This window comes from Melopsittacus undulatus, chromosome Z, assembly GCF_012275295.1.
Source record: "Melopsittacus undulatus isolate bMelUnd1 chromosome Z, bMelUnd1.mat.Z, whole genome shotgun sequence".
In the NCBI taxonomy this organism is placed as follows: Eukaryota; Metazoa; Chordata; class Aves; order Psittaciformes; family Psittaculidae; genus Melopsittacus; species Melopsittacus undulatus.
Genome location: NC_047557.1, coordinates 22,707,382 through 22,729,728, shown reverse-complemented (window position 1 = coordinate 22,729,728; position 22,347 = coordinate 22,707,382). Strand labels below are relative to the sequence as shown.

General features: G+C 39.7%; 2 protein-coding genes across 3 annotated transcripts in view; one reads left to right on the top strand and one right to left on the bottom strand.

Moving 5' to 3' along the window:
* NLN (neurolysin) overlaps positions 1-9,464 on the bottom strand; it is a 36,017-nt gene extending 26,553 nt beyond the window's left edge. The window contains exon 1 of the mRNA XM_005151910.4: positions 9,315-9,464. Coding sequence (XP_005151967.3) covers positions 9,315-9,346 — 32 coding nt within the window. The 5' untranslated portion in view covers positions 9,347-9,464. The remainder of the gene's footprint in view (positions 1-9,314) is intronic.
* The window catches only part of SGTB (small glutamine rich tetratricopeptide repeat co-chaperone beta), a 51,496-nt gene continuing 38,562 nt past the window's right edge, over positions 9,414-22,347 (top strand). Inside the window, exons 1-4 of one of the 2 annotated variants that reach the window (XM_031051515.2) lie at positions 9,414-9,641; positions 10,809-10,935; positions 16,604-16,707; positions 17,475-17,544. In XM_031051515.2, coding sequence (XP_030907375.1) covers positions 10,836-10,935; positions 16,604-16,707; positions 17,475-17,544 — 274 coding nt within the window. In that variant the 5' untranslated portion in view covers positions 9,414-9,641; positions 10,809-10,835. The remainder of the gene's footprint in view (positions 9,642-10,808; positions 10,936-16,603; positions 16,708-17,474; positions 17,545-22,347) is intronic. The other variant, XM_005151911.3, reaches the window with a different exon arrangement.

Here is a 22,347-nt window from a genome sequence, read left to right as displayed (position 1 = left end):
GGTTCAAGGCTCTAAACACCACCCCACTCACCGCCTCTGAAGAACATCAGAAAGAATATGAAATGTGCCAAATTATGGTCAAAACAAAAGTAAAATAGAATCAAAGGAAAGCAACAGCCTGAACAACGCAAGAGCTGACAACTATGGAAAAGTGCATGATACACAACAAATACTCTCTCTTAAAGAAGCTACAGCTTTCTGTCATAACCTTCACACAGACATATATAAAACATAGCTCTGTCACTGACAAACTTTATCAGAAACAAAGACTAAAACAGTCGCAACACCAACAGATGATACTAATTTCAACATGTGTAACAAGTTTAATTAGTAATTAAAATGGGACTGATTTAATTAACTTGAATGCAGGGCCCCTGATTACTGCAGAGCACTCATTTTAAACACAGAAGAAAAGATGCCACATGATTTTCTTAGTAGGTTGGCTAGTTGCATTGAGGGATACACAAACAGATTTGACAGCTACATAAATGATTGCCATAAATCCAGCAAGTTGTTGTCTAGCTGTTAGAGACAGGAAAACACAGAACCGCCTGGTTTTGAAATTCTGATACCTTGTTTCCTCCTGCTGACAGAAGGAAGCACTCATTTATGTAGATTAACAAAAGCAGTGCAAACTCAGAAATACCTGTAAGTCTTTCTAACTGACCAATAAAGGTGGGCCTTCAAAAACTGCAACACAACATTACACATAAAAACAATCACTACATGCATCTCTTCAAATAACCATTTACAGACATGCGCTGTTACCTTGCTACCAATCAACTACATTGTGCTTAGGGCCAATGTAGCTGACAACAGATTAATAAAAAACAATGTGCAAGCAAAAATACATACACAGGTGAAATCTTGGGCATTTCTTTCATGGCTTAGCATTTCATACTCTTTGTCTACATAAAACTATAAATAAATAAATAAATTCCCCAATTCCATGAATCACACGGCAATAAAATCAGTAATTTACTAACCTCATCTTATTTAAGAAAAAAACAAAGAAAACAAAGAAACAATGCCAAAATTAAAGATTGAATAAACTGCAAAGAAACAAGAGTATAGCTAAAATATTGTGACTATTTAAAAAATGCTCTGCAACTACACTTGTCATGTTATTAGAGAGAAAATATTACAGTAAATTGTATCACTGACAGAGACTTTACTTCCCAGATATTAACAGGAAAATAAATTTTATTAATAATAGTAGGAACCAGATGCAACAGCAAACAGCTTTCTTCAAACAGCAGCTGCATCAGCAAGAGGCAATTATTTTCCTTTTAGTAAATGGCAGCAACCATTGCTTGGTTCTGAGCCAATCAGAAGTTGCTGCAGTTTAAATCAGACAGAAGGATTAGCAAATGTAGGTGTGTAAATAAAGTTACATGTATGCTGCAACTATTCTATGTGACCATGGGCAAGCTGTTGCTAATGCCTGAAATTACTAGCTCAAACTATATCAGATATTACACTCAATTTCCTGCAGTGCAGTGTAGAACAGTAGGTGTATCTGAACAAGCCTGGGTTAAGGATAAGGTTCATGTCCAGCATCAGTATCACCTTAAGACGTTCTTCTTTCCCTTCTGCCCTCTGCTGCTCGTTTCTGTTCCTGTACGCCACATCATCAATGACAGCAGCAAAAGAGTCAGGGCAGCACATGGATGAAAAATAAAGCAGACCAAAAAAAATGCAGGGGTTACATCTTTTTTTTTCAGCTAATCTGTTCCATCATCTATTTAATGTGTAACTTTAAAACAGTTGTGCTGGCATAAATGAAGGATCAAAAGTGTCAATAGCCACTTCAGCCTGCACTACTGCTAGAAACACATATGAAAGGCATGGATTACCAATAAAAGTCTCAAAATTATTACTGCCATTAGGCATACCATTGAAATGCCCCAGAGTGGAAAGAGCTATTGATGCTTAAGAGGCAATACTGGCATAAGAACAAATTCAACTAAACTGGTCAGAACTATGTGTGAGCTAAGTTTTAAAGAGATGTTTGCAATTATTAGGGCAGTAGGATTCTGAAACAAGTGCTCAGTAAGCACCCGGAAATGGAAACACCTCTATTTATAACGTGAAACTTGACCAGCTTATAAAATGGATTCTATTACTTGGTTACCTAAAGTGGCGCGAGACTAGACTTGATGACAGCAATTATCCCTTTCAGATGCTATGATCCTGTGAGGTCCTTCAAAATTCAAGCACCTTTATTTACATTGTATTTTTACTACGAATATCTAACTGCCCTCTGTTGACAACCTGCACTAGCCTTTTTCATGGATGAGTCCTATGGCATGTAATAATGTCAGTGGAATGACATACAGGGTGGGCTGGAGTGTATTATTCATTTGTGCACTGTTCCATCCATCTATGAGAAGGTCAGGAGGACAGGCACACAAGGTTTGTTTTGGACTTACAGCTACACGAAGACTATTACAGATGAAGCTGTTTCCACAAATTACGGTATTAATCTACCATTCCCAAAAGCAGTAAAAATGATATTTTTTACCAGAAGCAGTGTAAACTGAATAACAAATTGAAAGCTAAGTAGCTACTTTTAAAAGAGAATTTAAAAGAAAAAAGAAAGCTTTTAAATTACAGACTACATTAATTGCTATTTTTGCTAGAATGTCAGGTAATTTGTCTTACCAACAAATCTACAATTTGATTACTTGCTGCTTCTGGAAAATATAACTTTGATTTCTTTTTAGAAAGGAGAAGGACCTTTATAATATTCTATTATAGCAATACAGTGGCTAACATAGCTGCTGCAAAACCAAAAAAGCAAGTGAATTTACAGGCTGATTTTTAACTTGTGCAGTAAGTATTTTAAACATGTAAAAAATTTAGTAAGCCTGGTTTTGTTTAGAAGCGTTTTCCATGACTGGAATATAAAATCATAGAATGGTTAGGATTTGAAGGAACTTTCAAAGCTCATCTAGTCCAATCTTCCTGGAATGAGCATGACCATCTTCAACTAGATCAGGTTGTCCTGAACCACATCCAGTCTGGCCTTGAATGTCTCCAGGAATGGTGCATCCACCACCTCTCTGGGCAACCTGTGCCAGTGTTTTACCACCCTCATTGTAAAAAAATTCTTTTCATGTCCCACCTGAATCTCCCCTCTTTTAGTTTAAAACCATTACCCCTTGTCCTATTGCAACAGGCCCTGCTCAAAAGTCTCTTCCCATCTTTCTTACAGGCCCCTTGTAAGAACTGAAAGGTCATAAGGTGTCTCCCAAGTCTTCTCTTCTCCAGGCTGATTAACCCCAACTCTTTGAGCCTTTCCTCATGGGAGAGGTGCTTCACCCCTCTGATCATTTTGTGGCCCTTTGTTGGCATGCTCTGTTAACTCTAGTAAATTAAATCAAGAAAGCCACAGTCTGTGAAGCAGAAGCAGCAAAGGGTAGGACCAGCTTTACAAAATACAAAACACAAAACCCTGCAAACTTGAGCACAATACGCTCCTATTACTGACCATCACTTTATAATATGTCAAGATTTAAGCCTTCTGTCTCATTTAATTCTGCTTGCACAGGAATAGCTGTAACTCCATCCAAGACTCTTTTATGGTACTTGAAGTTTTCAAACTAATTTTCACCTAAACAGCATTAACTACAATGACAAGTATAATTTTACAAAATACAGTATGTTAACAAATGTATTTCTGGGAAATATGTATACAGACCAGCTTATTGTACTTGCTAATAGATCTGATAGATCTATTCTGATATACAAAAATCAGTATATCAGCTTCAGGTAGGACAGAAAAACTGTTCGCTTCTGACAAAAAGGCTGGGCTTAACAGCTTCATGGGTAAAGTGTGAGCCAAGATTTTTAAAAGAAAAAAGAAAGAGAAGGGTCCCAAATTCAGATACTTCAGTCCTCTTCTAGTTTTTAAATACTTTAATAGCAAATAATACAACTAAGTTTTTCTTGGTGCACCTTATGTATACAGAGGACATTCCTATGGGTATAACAAGATTTGCAAATCACAACAAATGCAACAACTTTTTCAATCTGTAATTTACTGTACCGATATTTTTCTTTGTAAAAGCTGCCAATTTACAGTTAAGAACAATAATAACAGCATTCAGGTCTTTCTAGCTTTTGAAACAGCAGAACTTAGTGAACACTTGCTAGTCTCACAGGCTGCAGGAGAACCAGCGCCGCATGGTGGAAGCCAACACTGTGTGAAGACCATATTCACCGGGCTCCTGACATCAACGTTCACAGGATCTCAATGTTTTGACTCCACCTAGCGGCCTTGTTTTAAAAGAATAATAATATAAATAGACATGTCCCATTAAGGCAACATAAAAACTGACAGTTTGCCCCAGGACAAATTATTTAATACTTGATATACCATATGTTGGCATTTCCCTGAAAGTAAGACCCAAGTGCTACCAAACATATATAAATGATAGCAGACAGGCACAGTTTAAGCAAAGCTTTATTATAGTCAAGCCTCACATGTAATACATATATGTATGTGCATATATAGAGATTTTTCTTTTTCCATAAAGAAGTTAAAAAGCATTTCAGAAACGAACTGCTATGAGTATCAAGCAGCATCTAATATAATGTAAGAGACATTGCTGTTGGTCTACGATGGCAGGACAGATTTTAAGGTAGAAATTTAATAGGCTAAAATCTGTGTTATTTAAAGATACTTAATTTTGCTTGAATTTTAAATATTTAAGTATATCTCCATTGTTTCACTTTTGTCTCACAGTTTTAGACAAGAAGTAATTGTTTATTTTATAGTAAAGGAATGACAAAATCAAGCAAAGTAAGCAGGGGACCGAGTAACACAAGGTAAAAACAAGAAATGGGGAAAAAACAGTCTGAGACAGAACAAGCAAAGTTTGTTGCATTTAACCATTTATCCATATGGCAATTTTTTTTAAAAAAGGTTAAGGAATGGCTACTGATTTTTCTGAATGAAACTAGGTGGCCACTGGAGCCCTGCAAGACGCCGTGCTGGGTCTGTATTCTTTCACATATTTTATGCTTCTTCATCTACTAAAAGGTGGGATTAATGAAGTTGACAAAATTTCTTGATAATTTATTGATGATAATGCAGTGTACTAAAGGAAACACAAAAAGATACAAAAGAATGTCCTAAGAGTAAAGTTCAAAACCACTAACAAAGTTAATTTCAGTCTTAATAAATGTGAAATGATACACACATCTGACTTCACATAAATAGTGATAATATATTAGCTGATGAATCATACTGGAGACATAACAGTTTAACGAAAACACGAGCCAAGAAGCAGCTGAAAAGAAGGAAATTACAGAATTTAGCAGAGGTAGAACAGAGAACACGAATCATAGAATGGTTAAGGTTCGAAAGGACCTTAAGATTATCTAGTTTCAAGCCCTCTGCCATAGGCAGGGACACCTCACACTAGACCAGGCTGCTCAAAGCCCTGACCAACCAGGCCTTGAACACTGGCAGGGATGGAACATTTACCACTTTTCTGGGTAGCCTGCTCCAGTGCCTCCCCACTCCCACAGTGAAGAATTTCTTCCTTATATCTAACCTAAACCTCCCATTTAAGTTTGAACCCATTAGCCCTTATCCTATTATTACAGTCCCTGATGAAGGATCCCCTCTATGGCATCCTTGTAGGCTCCCTTCAGATATTGGAAGGCTGCTATAAGGACAAAACACAAAGATTCGTTTCACCACCCTGTAATAACGTGTAACACACACATACTATACGCAGTTCTGATCCTCTCTGCAGTTATATACTCTCATCTTCTGTTCTCCCACCTGATTTTTCTGTGTTATAAAATCACAGTGAGTTAGCAACAATCAGCTGCACTGAACAATGCACTTCAATAGACTCCATTCAAAGAAAAGCTAACTATAAGGGATTTTTCAGACTGGCAAAAAGAGGAATAAAAAAAAAAGGAGTATTGTAGAGATTTCTACAACTATGAAGAGGATGGAGAGAGTGAACATGTATCATTTTTTACCCCCATTGCCTCTGACATAATTTTGGAAGAGATCAAACACAGTTCTAGGAAGATTATCAATAAAAAAAGGTATTACAATTTTTTTTCTACAAGATCATATAAGACAACTGGCTTTGTGTTGGTAAGTTACCAGTTTTCTGAAAAGATAGTGCTGAATGTTCGTCCTATCTTACATGCTCCCTAAGGTACCTGGATCCTGGCTCCTGTAGAAGAATGGATAGACTTCTGAAATAACCTGAATCATTTAAAAGCAGCCCAGAGCAAGTCCATTTAAGTGCAAGTCCAGAGGAGGGCCATAAAGATGATCAGGGGCCGGAGCACCTCCCATATGCAGATAAGCTGAGAAAACTGGAGCTGTTCAGCCTTGAGAAGAGAAGGCGGCATGGAAACCTCACAGCAGCCTTCCAGTATTTGAAGGGGGCCTATAAGGATGCTGGTGAGGGACTCTTCATTAGGGACTGCAGTGACAGGACAAAGGGTAACAGGTACAAACTCAAGGGAAGTTCAGGTTAGATATAAGGAAGTTCTTTACTGTGAGGGTAGTGAAGCACTGGAATAGGTTGCTCAAAGAAGTGATAAATGCTCCATCCCTGGCAGTGGTCAAGGCCAGGTTGTACAGAGCCTTGGGTGATACCGTTTAGTGTGAGGTGTCCCTGCCCATGGCAGGGGGGCTGGAACTAGATGATCTTAAGGTCCTTTCCAACCCTAACTATTCTATGATCCTATGAAAAGAAATCTTTCCAAGACAGGCATTTTTTCCTATATGGAGAGAATGACAGAACAGAGACATCCTCAATATACATTAACAGTGTGGTCCAACTGGTGCTCCATGGGTCAAATTCAGTCCACAAAATGCTTCTGAGCTCAGTATCTTTCTCTCAACCAGTTCAGGAAATAATTTTATTTTGCAAACTCTGTCTAATAGACATACTGTTGTTTTGGAGCTTGACATGGTTACAAAGGTGGGAGCTGTTGCTTTGTATCACACACAAAAAAATTGCTGCTGCAGTACACAGAGGAGTTTGTGTCATCTGCAGAACACAGGGAAAAGAAAAAATGTTCCAAGTGTCTCAGCTAGCTCCTCCCATTGCTGAACCTGATAGCTTATGCATATACTATGAAAATAAGTATGAAAAAAGAAAATTACTATAACAGTTCTTCCCATTTCTTTGGCCTCCAATGTCATCTGCCTCTTTACCCTAGACCCAGTTTCTTGCTGGTTTGCTTCTCAACAAGAGAAAAGCCAGTGTTGAGAGTTTCCTTCCAGTGACAGAAATCTAAAATTAGATCTTAAATATAATTCTGCTTTTTTCCAGAGTCCACATACATCTATTTTCCTACTCAAAACCTGATTTTAAGACTTTCAAAGGAAGATTCTCTAATTCAAGAATCCTAGAGAATTATTTTAAGAGAATGAAATTACACAAATCAGTGTAACCACTTTTATTTAGATATTTTTTCCCATTACTCAGAATATCATCAAAAAGTAAACACACAACTGAACTTAATTAATCTACAGTTTAGCCTGCCTTTTCCCATACATTTTATTTACCTAATATTAATCTTTGAATCTTCTGGATTCCAATAGGAAAAGTATTTAACTGTAAATATTCTCCTTTCCCAAAGCTACCTATTTCAATGACAAGAACTGGATGCTTTACGTAGTTTCATTCAATGTAAAGCATGATACTCGAAACGTACTAAGATCTGTCTTTTTTACCTCACGTTAAGATGCCGTGGGGAAAAACAGAAGCTAGGAATCATTGCTACTCAACATTTCTGTGACCAGCTGCTTAACTTATGAAAATTAGAGGTCATAATTAGGTATTCAGGATTACTCTCTTTTGTGAGACAATTATTTGGGCACTCTCAAATGATGACTTGAAAACAGAAATCAGAAGTGATGAAGTGCAGTGACCATTCCCCGCTGTACTTACAAATGATGAAAAAAAACCCTCAAAACTCAAATCAATACTCAATACTTTATTATTGCTTAAGAAGGAGGAATCTTCAATTTTCAAATGCAAATTGCAAAGGTAGATTTTTTTTGTTTTGTTTTGTTTTGTTTTTCTAAAGGAAAAAGCCTTCTGTCCTTATTTCCCTTTCTTTCCTTTTGTTCCTTTTGTGAGAAAAAATCTGTAGTTCAAACAAGGACCGTGAACACAATATGGAGAACAGTGAAAATGACTACACAAAAAGAACATAAATGTATATTAGGAAAATAATGTTAATTTTATTCAACAACAGTACACTGGTCAATTACTTGACAACAGCAATAGACTTATGAAAAGAAAAAATCCTGGTACTTCTTTTTTAACTGCTGGTACTCCTCAATCTTAATTCAAGCTGAACAAAGGCTATGAAATAGCACAAAAATAGTATGTTTCATGCAGTAAGCACACAAGTGCCATTCCTCAAAATCCCACAAGAAATAACCATCTTCGTAATTTTACACTCAAATTCAGCTCAGTCCTTATTACCACAATGTATTTACACTGTGACCTTCCTACTATTTTCATGTTCCCTGTTAAACATGCTCCTTTGCTTATATTCTTCTGCCTTCTTTATTTCGACAATGCTGCTCATTTGTCTTGTCCATCTAAAACTGCCTACAGGCCTTCTCCCACAGCCTTTCTGGGTCCGTTTAGAGCTAGCATTCGTTACAGAGAAAGGAATTAATCCTTTATAAGTTTTTGATAATTTATTTGTACTCGCCTTCACATACAATGTGAAGTAGCGACACACCTTTTTACAAAGCCATTAAACACACGTTGCTGGGTCTCCCTTCACATACACCTTGCTGCAAAGCCCACTGCTATTGCCTTAGTCCTCACTCTATTGTTTTCCTGCCCATTTCTCCTGCGGAACGGCTGACCCTCGGTGCACAAGTCGGAAGCTTGGCCCACCGCCCTACCCACCTGAACGCACATAACGGAGGCTATTTCAGAGAGGGCAGTCTGCAAGAAACACGATCCGAGGCAGTAACACCAGTAGGGTGTGAAGTTTCCCGCCCATTGTCTGCCTGGCCCATCGGAGCCCGCCCCGCACACCTGCGGCCGACGGCCCGCCCCTCCCCGCCGGCGTTCCTCTCCTCAGAGCCGCCCGACACCTCCCTCCTCAGACCGGCCGCCCGGGGACAGCCGGCACCACGCCCAGGCCCGGCTCCCCGAAGGACGAGGGCTCCCGATCAGCCGCGGGCAGCTCGGTTCTCTCACGGGTCCCAGTCCGGTGGCCCAACACCAGAGACCGCCAGCCGCGGCTGCCGGTGAAGCGCCCGAGGCCCGCCGCGCTACCCACCCCGCCGCGCCTACCTGCGAGCCGCGCACACGCACAGGGACAGCATGGGGAGGGGGCGCCAGGAGAGGAGGAGGAGACGAAGGAGGAGACGAAGGAGGAGGAAAAGCCCGTTCCCTCCCTCAGCCGCCCCGCCCTCTGGCCGGCCGCGAGCAGAGGCCTCCGCCCTGCGCCGCCGACCTGCGTATCCGCTTCCGCCAGTTCCTCACGTCCTTCCCGCCGCTACCGACGGACTGCAGGCACCTCCCCTCTCCCTGCCTTCCTCTAGCCGTCCTGCCCCTTGCCTCTCCCACCTGGCGGCGGTGCGGACAGAGACGGGGACAGCGCTTTTCGCCTTTCGCTCGGTAAGGGCAATGCCCTGTCTGTGTAGTGGGTACACCTCAGTGGGGTTGGGGATGCTGCGCGCCGCCTTCCCCCCGGAGCGTCTCATCCCTGGAGCCCGGCGGTGGCGGGGCGGATCGGGCCCGAGGCTGTGAGAGGTGCTGAGCCACTGTGCCCGCCGTGCCGGGGTGAGCGTAGGTGGGGTGGCTTCTGCTGTGGAGTAGACCAGTACTCCCGGCCTGAGTGAGCGGCCCTGGGCCTGCGGCGGGACGAGGAGCTGGGCGGAGGGGGCGAGGGTCACGGGTGACGGCCGTGCAGCGGGACCCTGTACGCCTCCGGTGGGGCGTGGCGGCGAGCGGGGACCCCGAATACAGTGGCGCCGCCGCTGTGCACCGCGGCAGCGTCCCTCCGGCGAGGAGCCGCCTTCCCCTGGTGCCCGGCGGCGGCTGCGCGGCGTGGGTTGTTGGCACAGCGGGGGCTGTAGAGAGCAAATAATGTAGGGAGGGTTGGCCTTGGTCTTGCTGTTCATTTAGCGCTCTGTTTAACTGGCTTCCCCGGCGACAGGGTAAGGATAGGACTTGGGATTCGAAATGGTTTAAGGAAAAATAACTTGGAAAGTTGGAACTAAAATTGTCCTCAGAGTTACGTAAGTCCCAGCTGATGCTGAATGTAAATGAGGCTGAGCCAGCCCTGTCACTGATCACAAGTGTGCAGCGAGGTTACAGTGTTCCAGTTTTTGTCCGAAGTGAGTGTAAACCATTCAATAGCACCGTGTCAGAGAATAGAATACCTTTTATTAAACTGTGTTTCTGTATCTCGACATATTCATGAATGTGATTTTGATTTCAGCATGTGCTCCAGTTTCCAAGTAGATACGTATCAGAAATAAAACCCAAATGAAAAAAAAATACATAAAAAAATAAGATGCTAAATTACTTTAGCCTCAGTGAACTCTCACGCAGGAATGGATCTATGGAAATCTGCGCTCTTTTGCTGATAGTTAGGCTTGATGACTATAGGAGTTCTCCCTGATCTGTACAGTTTAACCACTTGTTTCAAGGCGTCAGTTTATCAGGCTTTCTGGTGGAGGATCAGTTTTGGTGTATTATGTGTACTTCTTACTGAGGTCAGTGGGATGTTGAAATGCTCCAAAAATTCATTTTTTTCTGAGAGAACCTGTTTTCTTTAAGACATAGGAGGAACTCGCCAATTTCAAAATGTCATCAGTCAAACGCCTTGTCTATGCAGTCATCCATTTCCTGAGAGAGCAGAGTCAGATGGATACCTTCACTCCAGATGAACAAGAAAGCTTGGAAGGTAAGTGACAAAGGTGCTAACATTATATTTATGTGTGTATATATATAATATCAATCCATGTGTTAAACTGCTCAGTGTGTGTTATTATGGAAAGTAACTGGAGAGACCTAACTGAAACTGCTGCCAAATATTCTCTGTGAATAAGATCATGATCTTAATGTTTCTGAGATTGTTAATTTATCTCTCATTTTTAAAATGTTCTGAAGTTACAAAATGCATGCTGCCTTAATATTGAGCAACAGATACTTTGATTCACATCAAGTGAATCAGGCCTACAGGGAAGCTGGTGACGGACTCCTCATTAGGGACTGTAGTGATAGGACAAGGGGTAATGGGTTGAAACTTAAACAGCAGAGGTTTAGATTGGATATAAGGAAGAAATTCTTTACTGTTAGGGTGGTGAGGCACTGGAATGGGTTGCCCAGGGAGGTTGTGGATGCTCCATCCCTGGCGATGTTCAAGGCCAGATTGGAGGAAGCCTTGGGTGATATGGTTTAGTGTGAGGTGTCCCTGCCCATGGCAGGGGGGTTGGAACTAAATGATCTTAAGGTCCTTTCCAACCCTAACTATTCTATGATTCTAAGTTAAGCAGTGCTGTAATGCAAACTATGGTAATGGTTTGTGCATATGTCCCACAGATTTTTGCTTGCTGATTCTTTTTACTTTAAGGTTTTGTTTCTTTCTGTATTTTATGTCCGATAGTAACTGTGCTGGCCACAGAGGAAGTAAAATAATTTCTATGTATTTGGCTTGGTATATAGGAAGATTTGTGTTTCATACTTACAAGAATTATGTGTAATTTATGAGGGAATGTTAGTAGATCATGGATTTAAGTGTGTATTCCTGTAGTGACAGATATTCATTAAGTCTTTGTAACTTCATAGTATCTGTCTTTATCCTTCATAGAATCATAGAACAGTTAGGGTTGGAAAGGACCTTAAGATCATCTAGTTCCAACCCTCCTGCCATGGGCAGGGACACCTCACATTAAACCATGCCACCCAATGTATTCGTACTACTCTTATTCCTTTTCCATAATTCTTGTAGACTTCATGGCAGGTGGTGTTACGACATGGAATTAAGCAAGAGAAGAACAGAAAGTCTTAATTTTCCAATGAGCTTTTCATAGCATCTATTTAAAAGATCTTGGCACTGTTTCAATCTGTCTTTGGTTGTGTCACTCCACCAGAGGAGGAATTTGGATGTAAGAGGGGGAAGTCTAGGAGCAGCAGTGCAGTAAACACCATACGAACAGTTGATCACTGAGTTACATGAAATATGAGGTGTGGAGAGTGGATTTCCCTGAGGTGCAAAGTGAGTCCTGCCTCTCAGAGGCATAAACTTAAAAAGATAAACCTGGATTGTGCTTCCTTCCAGTGTCTATTCGTTTTACAGTAGTTGTTCAGTACTGTAAGCAAGTAAAACATTTATATCATGGTATACAAAGGATACTCTCAAAAGAATAAAAGCAAGAAGATATGGTTTTGCATCAGAATTTGGAGCATTTGTAGACTTGAAAAGTGGTAATCATCCATGAATTTAACCTGTAACAGGTTATGCTCCGCTGATGAAAGGAGGCAGTGGTTTTTGAAATTGTATCATGAGAGGTGCAGAGAATTAGTTTTGTTTTTAGAATAAAACTGGTAAACATTGGGTTATGACTGAAAACTTACCTCATAACATCTTAGAGCAGCTTTAGCCTAGGTCTATATGAAGAAATCAATTTTAAGATTCTGTTTTCTGAGAAAAAAAAATATTGCAAAACCCACTTGTGCTCAGATGATGATATAAAACTTACCATTTTAATACAGATATCAAATCCTAATTTTAGAGCTGTACCCTGCCAAAAGCATGGTACCATATGCTATGTGTTAGAGGATAGGAGGCGGGCATTCTGAATAATTGACTCAGTTGTGCAAAATATCTCTAGTGTCTGTGGAGAAGCAGTAGCCCAAGTCTGCCTCATTTAAGTGTCTAATGTTAAGTGAAGATGTAAAAAAAATTTATGTTTTTCATTGTTACCTATCTACCTACTAGGTATCTGTGAAAAGGTGAAATACTGTATGATTTAAGTATCTGTGCGGGAAGTAATTAAACAGCTCCCATTCCCCACAAAACAACAAAAAGAGCTAGTAGCATCACCAATAAAATTGAGACTATCAAAATAACAGCCTAGCATGTATTCAAGCTCCATTTATGTTGACAACCTGCATTCTGCATGCTTGAATTACAAAGCAGTGTCAATGCCAGTGTGAATTTCCTCTAGGAATTTTATACTTGCATGAAGAATACAAATGTGTTGTCTTGAGAAAGTGATTAGACCAGAGAAACACTCCCTTACAACCTAGGATCTAGAGCAGTGATACAGATCTCTGCTGGTTAGCCCTCAACTCTGTTGTATGATGTAGAAGCTTCACTTCTTCCAAGTTGTATTTTATACAGTGTGTTTAAATGGCAGTTATTTCTCTTTCCTGTTTATAGGTTATTTTGTTGTTGTGTTTTTTTGGTTTTTGTTGTTTTTTTTTTTACTTGTCTATAGCAACTATTTCTGTGGGATTAAAAGAGAAATTCTCTACAATTTGTGCATGGATGTGATTTTTTTTTTTAATTACTTGTAAGATCCGCTTATTGCAGTGAATGTGTTTCCAGAATAGTTTAGTGCACCCCTTAAGGAGAGGAATGGATGTAATACTTGAGATGGGGAAGATTCTGTGTGAAATGAAGCAAGATGATACTGAGTACTAAAGGGGCCTCAGCAGCCCAATTAATATCCAGTGTTCAGTGAAAAACAGCCTGCATGTGTGCAGTGATGCCTTGCTGTTGCTTGCAACTTGTGCTTTGACAGCAAAAAATCTTTGGAGGTATGTGGCACTGGTGATGCTAAGCTGGACCCCAGTGTAGCCCTGGTGCTTCTGCTATCAGGCAGTGGGTATTTCTGTCAGCCCCAGCTGTTTAGCAGGGAGCTGGGTCTCTGTACAGACCTGCAGGGTGGTCAGTACAACCTTCAGCAAATGCCTAGGCCTCTGAAAGCAGGCTTTTAACATCAGACATGGGAAAAATCTTAGATTAATAGCTCACATGATGCAGCAAGTCTTTTCCAACTTCCTGATGATACCGAGCTTGCAGCAGTTGACAGTGCCTCAGTTTGATAATAGGATAATGGGAGGCTGGCAGTCCAGTCTCTTAAGATACTTTTCTGACAAAGCCAAGTCTTTGCTCTTTTGACTTTACTGGGGTCAGGTTTTCGTATAACAGTAAAACAGGGTAGTTACTGATCTGTCACAACTTAATATATCTTATGATTTGGGAGTTTCTGGTTTGGCTCTGTTTATTTTTACACAGGTTTCTATTGTTGGCTTACATGTTAAACAGTGGTTGTTTTAACCTATGTGTTTATCTTCTGAGAGCTTCTAATTTTGTTTTGCCTGTGATAGACTTTAGGAATTATAAATTCTATTTTTCAATTAAAGGAGAAATGTGGGAGTTCACTGTAAAAACGGATTATTTTATGGAAATGCTTAGTAGTAATAATACTAAAGATTAAGTTGTTTAAGCATGATTTGCACTGCTGCACTTTGCAGAAATCTCCTGTATAATAGAGAGTTGGTGTCACAGACTTAATGTCTTGAAAAGATAATGGAGGGGGGTTTATTTTAAATAAAATAAAGGTGAGGCATTCAGGAAAGGGAATGCCTTGAAGTAAAAACAAATTTGAGGGGAAAATTGGTAAATATACTATGGCAAGTGGCTTCATCTTAAACCATGTAAAAAAAAAAAGTAATTCCACTGATTTTATGATAGGCCTGATAGTAAGTACTGTTAGTATACGATCCTGAATTCAGTATAACCAGTGCTTACTTTTTGACAGTTACGTTTTTCTACGTAGCAGGAGACAAAGGTGATTAATACAAGTCCTTCAGCACTCTTGCTGGGTAATTTAGAAACCAGAAAATTGATAAATTTTTAGCATTTAACATTTATTTGTAGGTGTAAGTTGTATGTATATTTAGCAAAGTATTCAGTTGTTACATGTTATCAGCATTAATTTTATACCATACTTTACTACTTCTGAATAATTTATATTGTACTTTATCAGATCTGTAAAAAAAAATTACATCTTCCAGGTTTTACCTTTTATTTTACAGGTCTACCTGTAAAATTTTTCATCTTTTTTCCAGCTGTGACAGAAAATAGGTTCCTCAAATTGGCCTTACTGTAGTTAACTTTCAGTAATTTTATTTTTCTAATTTTGGGCTACTGTTCAGATTCATTATAATGCAAATATGTTTCAAACTATATTTATTATATTAACATCTAACTAAAATTCAGTTTAAATTCTGAGATTCGCTCTTTACTATTACTTCATTTGAATTCAGCTACTCCTGCTTATATATAGTTTGAGTTTAAAAACTAATTTTTCTGTTCAGTCTAGGGTTTGCAAAGAGTCTTCTTTTTCCCTCCTCACTTTTAATCTAAAACATTTAGATGTCATACCTTAATAAAAGCATTGTACTAGATTCTCAAGATGATAGTGAAAATAATGATATAATTCAAGATACTATAATCGCAGAATACACATACACACGCAGAATTTTATGTAGTAATTGGCATTGTTCTTTTACCTAAAAATATGTGAGCACATTTAAAACTTCAGTTAGGTATTTGCCTCTGCTTTTTTAACAGTTGATTATTGTATTTTCTTTGTTGCAGGTTTGGGAAGGTCATTTAATCCTTAAACAGCAGAATATGTGAAAGGATACTGAAGATATATTTTTAAATAGGATAATAGCTTGTGATTAAGCATTTTGTTAATAAGCAGTGTCTTCAAATAAACATACTTTGTTCTAAAAAAGCTAAGACTAATAAATATTTTGCATTTATTCTTTACAGTAAATATGAGCCTTTTTTCCCCAACTATTATGCCATGCAAATGTATGGCAATTGTGGTGTTTTGAGGTGGAGTATGTGACATGCATAATTATATTATGAATTGTGGTGCTTTTGTCAAATTCTCATGGTTTATGTTTGTTTTTGTTTTTTTTTAAATAGTCATTAAATGATTGAAAGAATTTAAACAGAAAAATTGAAATAAAAATAAATTGAAATAAATTCAAATTTCAATAAAAATGAAATTAAACAATTCTGGTTAAAGAATAACAGCTGAAAAGTATGGATTCTATATTGCATATATTGTTTTTCTGCAAGCCAATTTTAGGGGGATCAGGTAGCTTCTCTTTCTTTTATGAGAAGTTTCAAAAAGCTGCCTTTACTAGCTGAATAAAGAAATGAATCACATCAAGAAATCTGTAGAGGGACTTTTTACAAGGATGTGTAGTGATATGACAAGGGGTAATTGGTTTGAAGAGAATAGACTTACATTAGTTGTTAGCAAAAAATTCTCACTGTGAGGGTGGTGAGGCCCTGGCACAGGTTGCCCTCAAAGGTTGGGCCTGCCCCATCTCTGGCAGTTTTCAAGGTCAGGTTGGATGGGGCCAGGGACAATCTGGTCTAGTGGAATGTGCTCAAATCAGGGGGGTTGGAAACAGGTGATCTTTATGGTTCCTCCCAGCCCAAACCGTGTTAGGATTTATAAATGAATTACTGAAATTATACTTCTCTTAAGAAACTGATTATTTTTCTTTTTTTCTTTTTTTTTTCCTCTTGTAAGTTGCAATTCAGTGTCTGGAGACTGTGTTTAAGATTAACCTGGAAGATACTCATCTTGCACCTCCACAGCATTTGATAGAAATTTTCACAAATTCTTTTCATAAGGTAAGAATTCCATTAGCTTCTAGAGTTACTCTCCCAGTAGGTGTTAAGATTTGATATTGTATACACAACCTTGATGTGCTGTATAGGTCAAAATGATGTAGAAACTTAAGGAATACATGAAAAGTGGAATTTCCATTAAAGTTACCAGAATGAGAATCTTTTGGGGCAGTGAGAGGAGTTGATTTCTGCTGGACAATTCTGTGCAGAAAATTCTAAACAGTGGCTGTCTCTTTGTCAGTTGAAGGATTTTACTCTTCAGTTAAGCATTTTGCAGTTCCTAGAGATAAATGTCTGCAAGGTGCTTGAGGTCATTTGCAGTTTGCTGATGCTTCTGCTCCCTTCTGAAAATAGTTTAGTTGCTCAGTTTTAAAAACATCCCCGTGAGCATTAACCTTAAAATGGGAACTTCAAAAATGTTTCCTAATAATATGTGTGATCTAGGAACCTCAGTACAGGAAACACAGGAGCCACTAGGTTAGCAAGTAGGAGAGTCAGAAGCAAAGAAAACACATTAGAGACATACCAGCTTTCTTTCCCTTGACCTCCTTAAAGTGTGTGGTGAGCTGTAAATGGATTTTAGGAGCAGAAAGTATGCTGTCTTTCTCTTGTAAGGATGTTTTGGTGATGTTTCATTCTTTCATACTTCCTGTTCACTACAGAAAATCTGGTTGCTTGTTTATACAGTGCTGCCCATGATGAAGGCAGTTTTTAATATAAAATCAAGGCAAATATTTTGATTAAAGAAATCTTGGTTTGTTTGCATACAGAATGACATGCTGTGTCTCTCGGATTCTTTACCAGAGGATGTTGAAAAGGCTGATCAGCTGAAGGATGAAGGTTTGTGGTAAACATAGGAATAAATATTTTATTCTTTTTAATAAGACTTCTGGGTCATCATGGTTAGTTATAGTATAGCAGCTGGGCTGTACAAAGCCTTAAGCTTATATTCTCTGGTGATTGTTATATTGTAAGAAGGTTAAGTGAATTGCTCCACGTGGGGTTTAAGAAAATACAGTCTGTTCTCTCCCTTGCTCGTGAAGTTACATAAAAGCTAAGGGACAGAATATAAAGTCCTGGGCAATATTCCTGAATAGTAGATGCTCTAAAGAATGTGCAGTTATTTTTTGGTGTGTTGTAGATTTCTCTATTTGTCCATGAAATTGCTGCACAAGTTTTTTATTTTGTATTGAAAAGACTATGTGCTACTAGCTGAATTTGAAAGCATAGATAGAAAGCTGACCCATCTGAAGCCAGTGGAAAAATTCTTACTAGGGTTAGTATTTCACTTTTGTGAAATAATTTGTGTGCTCTATAAAAACTGCAGAAAAGCCAGTTGTTTATTTTCCCTTTTGATAAATGTTATTGCTGTTATGTAAGGAAAAGCACCTGAAGCACAGAAGTCTTCACTGATGCTACCTGAGAAGGAATCCATTTTATTTGTCCCAAAAAAAGAAGTGGAGGATGGGGAGAAGGCAGGTAGCACTAATAACAGATGTGAATTGTTATCAGGTGGATTGATGCTTTATAAATCACACTTTTTTGACCTACTGGTTTTTCAGATATTTGAGATTCTAGGAAAAATAACTAAGTTTCTAATTGCAAGGCAGATTTAATCCTCTCAAAAATTTCAGGATAGTGATATGGAAAAAGTTCTGGTGTTTTTGTGAATAAGTTCCATATCTGTCTTGACGTAAAACTGGCCATCTGTAGTCATGAATGCAGTTAATTACTGGCTCTGAAAGTAAGTTTTCCTAATTGGTGAAGTTACTAATTAGTTCTTGAATTCTAAGGATAACTGCTTAAACAAGGTTAGGTCAGAACTGAAGATTGATTAGTAAGTTGTAACATATCTGCTGTACATGCTTGCTTTTCATTTTGCTGTGTGTTACTGCCAGCTCATGGAATTGAAGAGTATCTGTAGCACTCAATATGATTATTGTACTGTACTGACAGTCAGCACTTTCCAGGTATGGGTATTACAGCAATACTGGGTTTAAATCTGTGACTTTTGTCTTGTCTGTCAGCCCACATGGGTTTGTGGAAGACTGAGGAAATTAAATTAATGCATGCTATGTATTAGTCTTTGTATGGTGTTACTAAAGTAATTTCATGTCTCTGCTGAAAAAACTGAAAGGGTCTCTACTTTGACAAAGGGCCATTTAAAGTGTCAGCTATCAGGGGCATTACTAAGCAGTTCGTAACTGCATGAAATGCCTTTGGTTAATTTCCCATAATAAAATTAAAACTTCCTGTCCTGCTGCTACAAGCTCAGGAGTGTTGCATCCCAACTAGAAGGAAGTGCAGCAGGAGGGCCAGGAGACCTCCTTGGATTAATAAGAAGTTGCTGAGGAAAATTCAAAGGAAAAAAGAGGCTTATAAAAGATGGAAACAAGGACAGGTGGCCTAGTAAGGATACAGGGATGTTGTCCAGGAAGCTAGAGACCAGGTTAGGAAAGCTAAGGCCCAGTTAGGTTAAACTTGATGAGGGATGTGAAAGATAACAGGAAGGGATTCTACAGGTACACTGCGAATAAAAGACTAGGGAGAACCTGAGCCTTTTCCAGAAGCTATCAGGAGAACTGGCTACCCTGGATTTGGAGAAGGCTGAGGTTCTTAATGATTTCTTTGCCTCAGTCTTCACTGGCAAATGCTCTGACCTAAGTCTTGGAAGACAGATTCTGGGACTGTGAGAATGAAGACCTTAGGCCCACTGTAGGAGAGGATTGGGTTCGAGGCCATCTTAAGAACCTAAATGTGCACAAGTCCATGGGACCTGATGAAATCCATCCGCGGAACCTGAAGGAGCTGGCGAATGAAGTTGCAAAGCCACTGGCCATCATATTTGAAAAATCATGGCAGTCAGGTGAAGTTCTCGACAACTGGAAAAAGGGAAATATAACCCCCATTTTCAAGAAGGGGAAAATGGATGACCCAGGGAATTACAGACCAGTCAGTCTCACCTCTGTGCCTGGCAAAATCTTGGAGCACATTCTCCTGGAAGGCATGCTAGGGCACATGAAAAACAACAAGGTGCTTGGTGACAGCCAGCATGGCTTCACTAAGGGGAAATCCTGCCTGACCAATTTGGTGGCCTTCTATGATGGAGCTACAAAAGTGATGGACAGGGGTAGAGCAGTTGATGTCATTTACCTGGACTTGTGCAAAGCTTTTGAGACTGTCCCACATGACATCCTTGTCTGTAAATTGGAGAGACATCAATTTGATAGGTGGACCATTCAGTGTATAAAGAACTGTCTGGATGGCTGCATGCAGAGTTGTGGTCAATGGCTCAATGTCTGACTGGAGACCAGTAATGAGTGATGTCCCTCAGAGATGGCTGTTGGGACTGGTCTTGTTCAACATCGTTGTTAGTGACAAGGACAGCGGGATTGAGTGCGCCCTCAGCAAGTTTGCCAAAGACACCATGCTGTGTGGTTCTGTTGATATGCTAGAGGGAAGGAATGCCATCCAGAGGGAACTTGACACACTTGTGAGTGGGCTGATGCCAACCTCATGAAGTTTAACCATGCCAAGTGCAAGGTCCTACACCTGGGTCGGAGCAATCCCAGGCACAGCTACAGGTTGGGCAGAGAAGAGATTCAGAGCAGCCCTGTGGAGAAGGACTTGGGGTTGTTGGTCGATGAGAAACGGAATGTGAGCCGGCTGGAGTGTGCGCTCGCAGTCCAGAAAACCAACCATATCCTGGGCTGCATCAAAAGAAGCGTGACCAGCAGGTCAAAGGAGGTGATCCTGCCCCTCTACTCTGCTCTCCTGAGACCTCACTTGGAGTATTGTGTGCAGTTCTGGTGTCCTCAACATAAAAAGGACATGGAACTGTTGGAACAAGTCCAGAGGAGGGCCATGAGGATGATCAGGGGACTGGAGCACCTCCCGTATGAAGACAGGCTGAGAATATTTGGGCTGTTCAGCCTGGAGAAGGCTGCATGGAGACCTCATAGCAGCCTTCCAGTATCTGAAGGGGGCCTACAGGGATGCTGGGGAGGGACTATTCATTAGGGACTGTAGTGATAGCACAAGTGGTAATGGGTTAAACAGAGGAGATTTAGATTGGATATAAGGAGAAAGTTCTTTACTGTGAGGGTGGTGAGGCACCGGAATGGGCTGCGCACAGAAGTTGTGAATGCTCCATCCCTTGCAGTGTTCAAGAAGGGATTGAACAGAGCCTTGGGTGATACGGTTTAGTGTGAGGTGTCCCTGCCCATGGCAGGGGGGTTGGAACTAGGTGATCTTAACGTCCTTTCCAACCCTAACTGTTCTATGATTTTCATGTGTCATCAATCACCACTACCATACTTTTCAATTATGAGTATTCTCTGCCCTGAGTTAGGGAGATAAATTAGGTAACTTGAGAAAGTCCATTTCATAGAATCATAGAATAGTTAGGGTTGCAAAGGACCTTAAGGTCATGTATTAGACCCATATCTTCTATAATACTTTAATTCTATAACTCTTTATATATTTCTGTTTGTATGTCCTTAAAAATGGAGTCACTTTCCTCACCTCTGTGTCCACCAGACTGGTTATCCTCTGCTCTCAATAGAAACTGGCTATTAAATGGAAAATTATAGTCAGATACCTGATTTTTTTTTCTTGGTTATTATAAAACTAGGAACTACTCTACCCTCTAGGCTAGTAAATAATTTACTTGCCTACCCTTGTATATCACTTGACACTGCCCTAATATAAGCTATGTAAGAGCATGGATTATGTGCAGGTTTGGGTAATGTAACAGTGGCTTGATCCTGAAAAGACCTGAATATTACCACAGGATAAATTATAACAATAGGTAGTATTTTTGTTACAGAAGATCCACAGTGAGAAGTATAACCATTTGTGGGGTTTTTTGTCTTAAGAATTTTTGTCTGGCATTGAAATAAAGTGTTAGAGTTGCTCTTCTTTTTGTCCTGAATTGCCTAATCTCAGCAGAAATAGTAGGTCTAGCTATTTATCTGTTTTCTTAGTTAATTTTAAGCTGGAGAGAGGGCAAGAAAGGTACCTGCTGATACTAGCTCAAAGTTACCCTGCACCCCAGGTTATCTTTAGTTCAGAGCAGTGTCAGAAATTCCCACTTTGATAGTCATTGATGGCAGTTTTGTTTCAGAATAATGTTAACTGCTGCAATCTCATTGAGTGCAGCTAACTTGCAAGGCTTTCATTTGACAACAGAATTTAATGTACAGACTTTTAACTTAGATCAAAGGCAAGATGCGCGGATGGTGGGCCTCTAGAACTGAGGCAGATACGGCTAGGTGTCTGTTTGTGTATAGTCAAAGTATACTTGTATATTTTAACAGCATAAATGTAATTATACTTTTAGTTTGCCTTCTCACTGGCAGGGATTGCTCACTATAATTACAGCCTAGAATAGCATTATTAGGAAGAGGTGATTTTGTACTATCTTGATGATACTTAGTTATGTAAACCTGATTTTGTTTATTAAGCTCTCCATATTCACAAATAAATGAAGTATAGTTGTTTTCAGTTAGTACAGGCACTGGACTGCTTGCTGCACAGTCTTTTCCTTTCTATCAGTCAAGCTCTTGCAATGACTGAACTTTTCCAGCCTTTGCTTATGCAGTTATCTCATGTCTGTAGTAACCTGTGGACCTATTTCTTCTC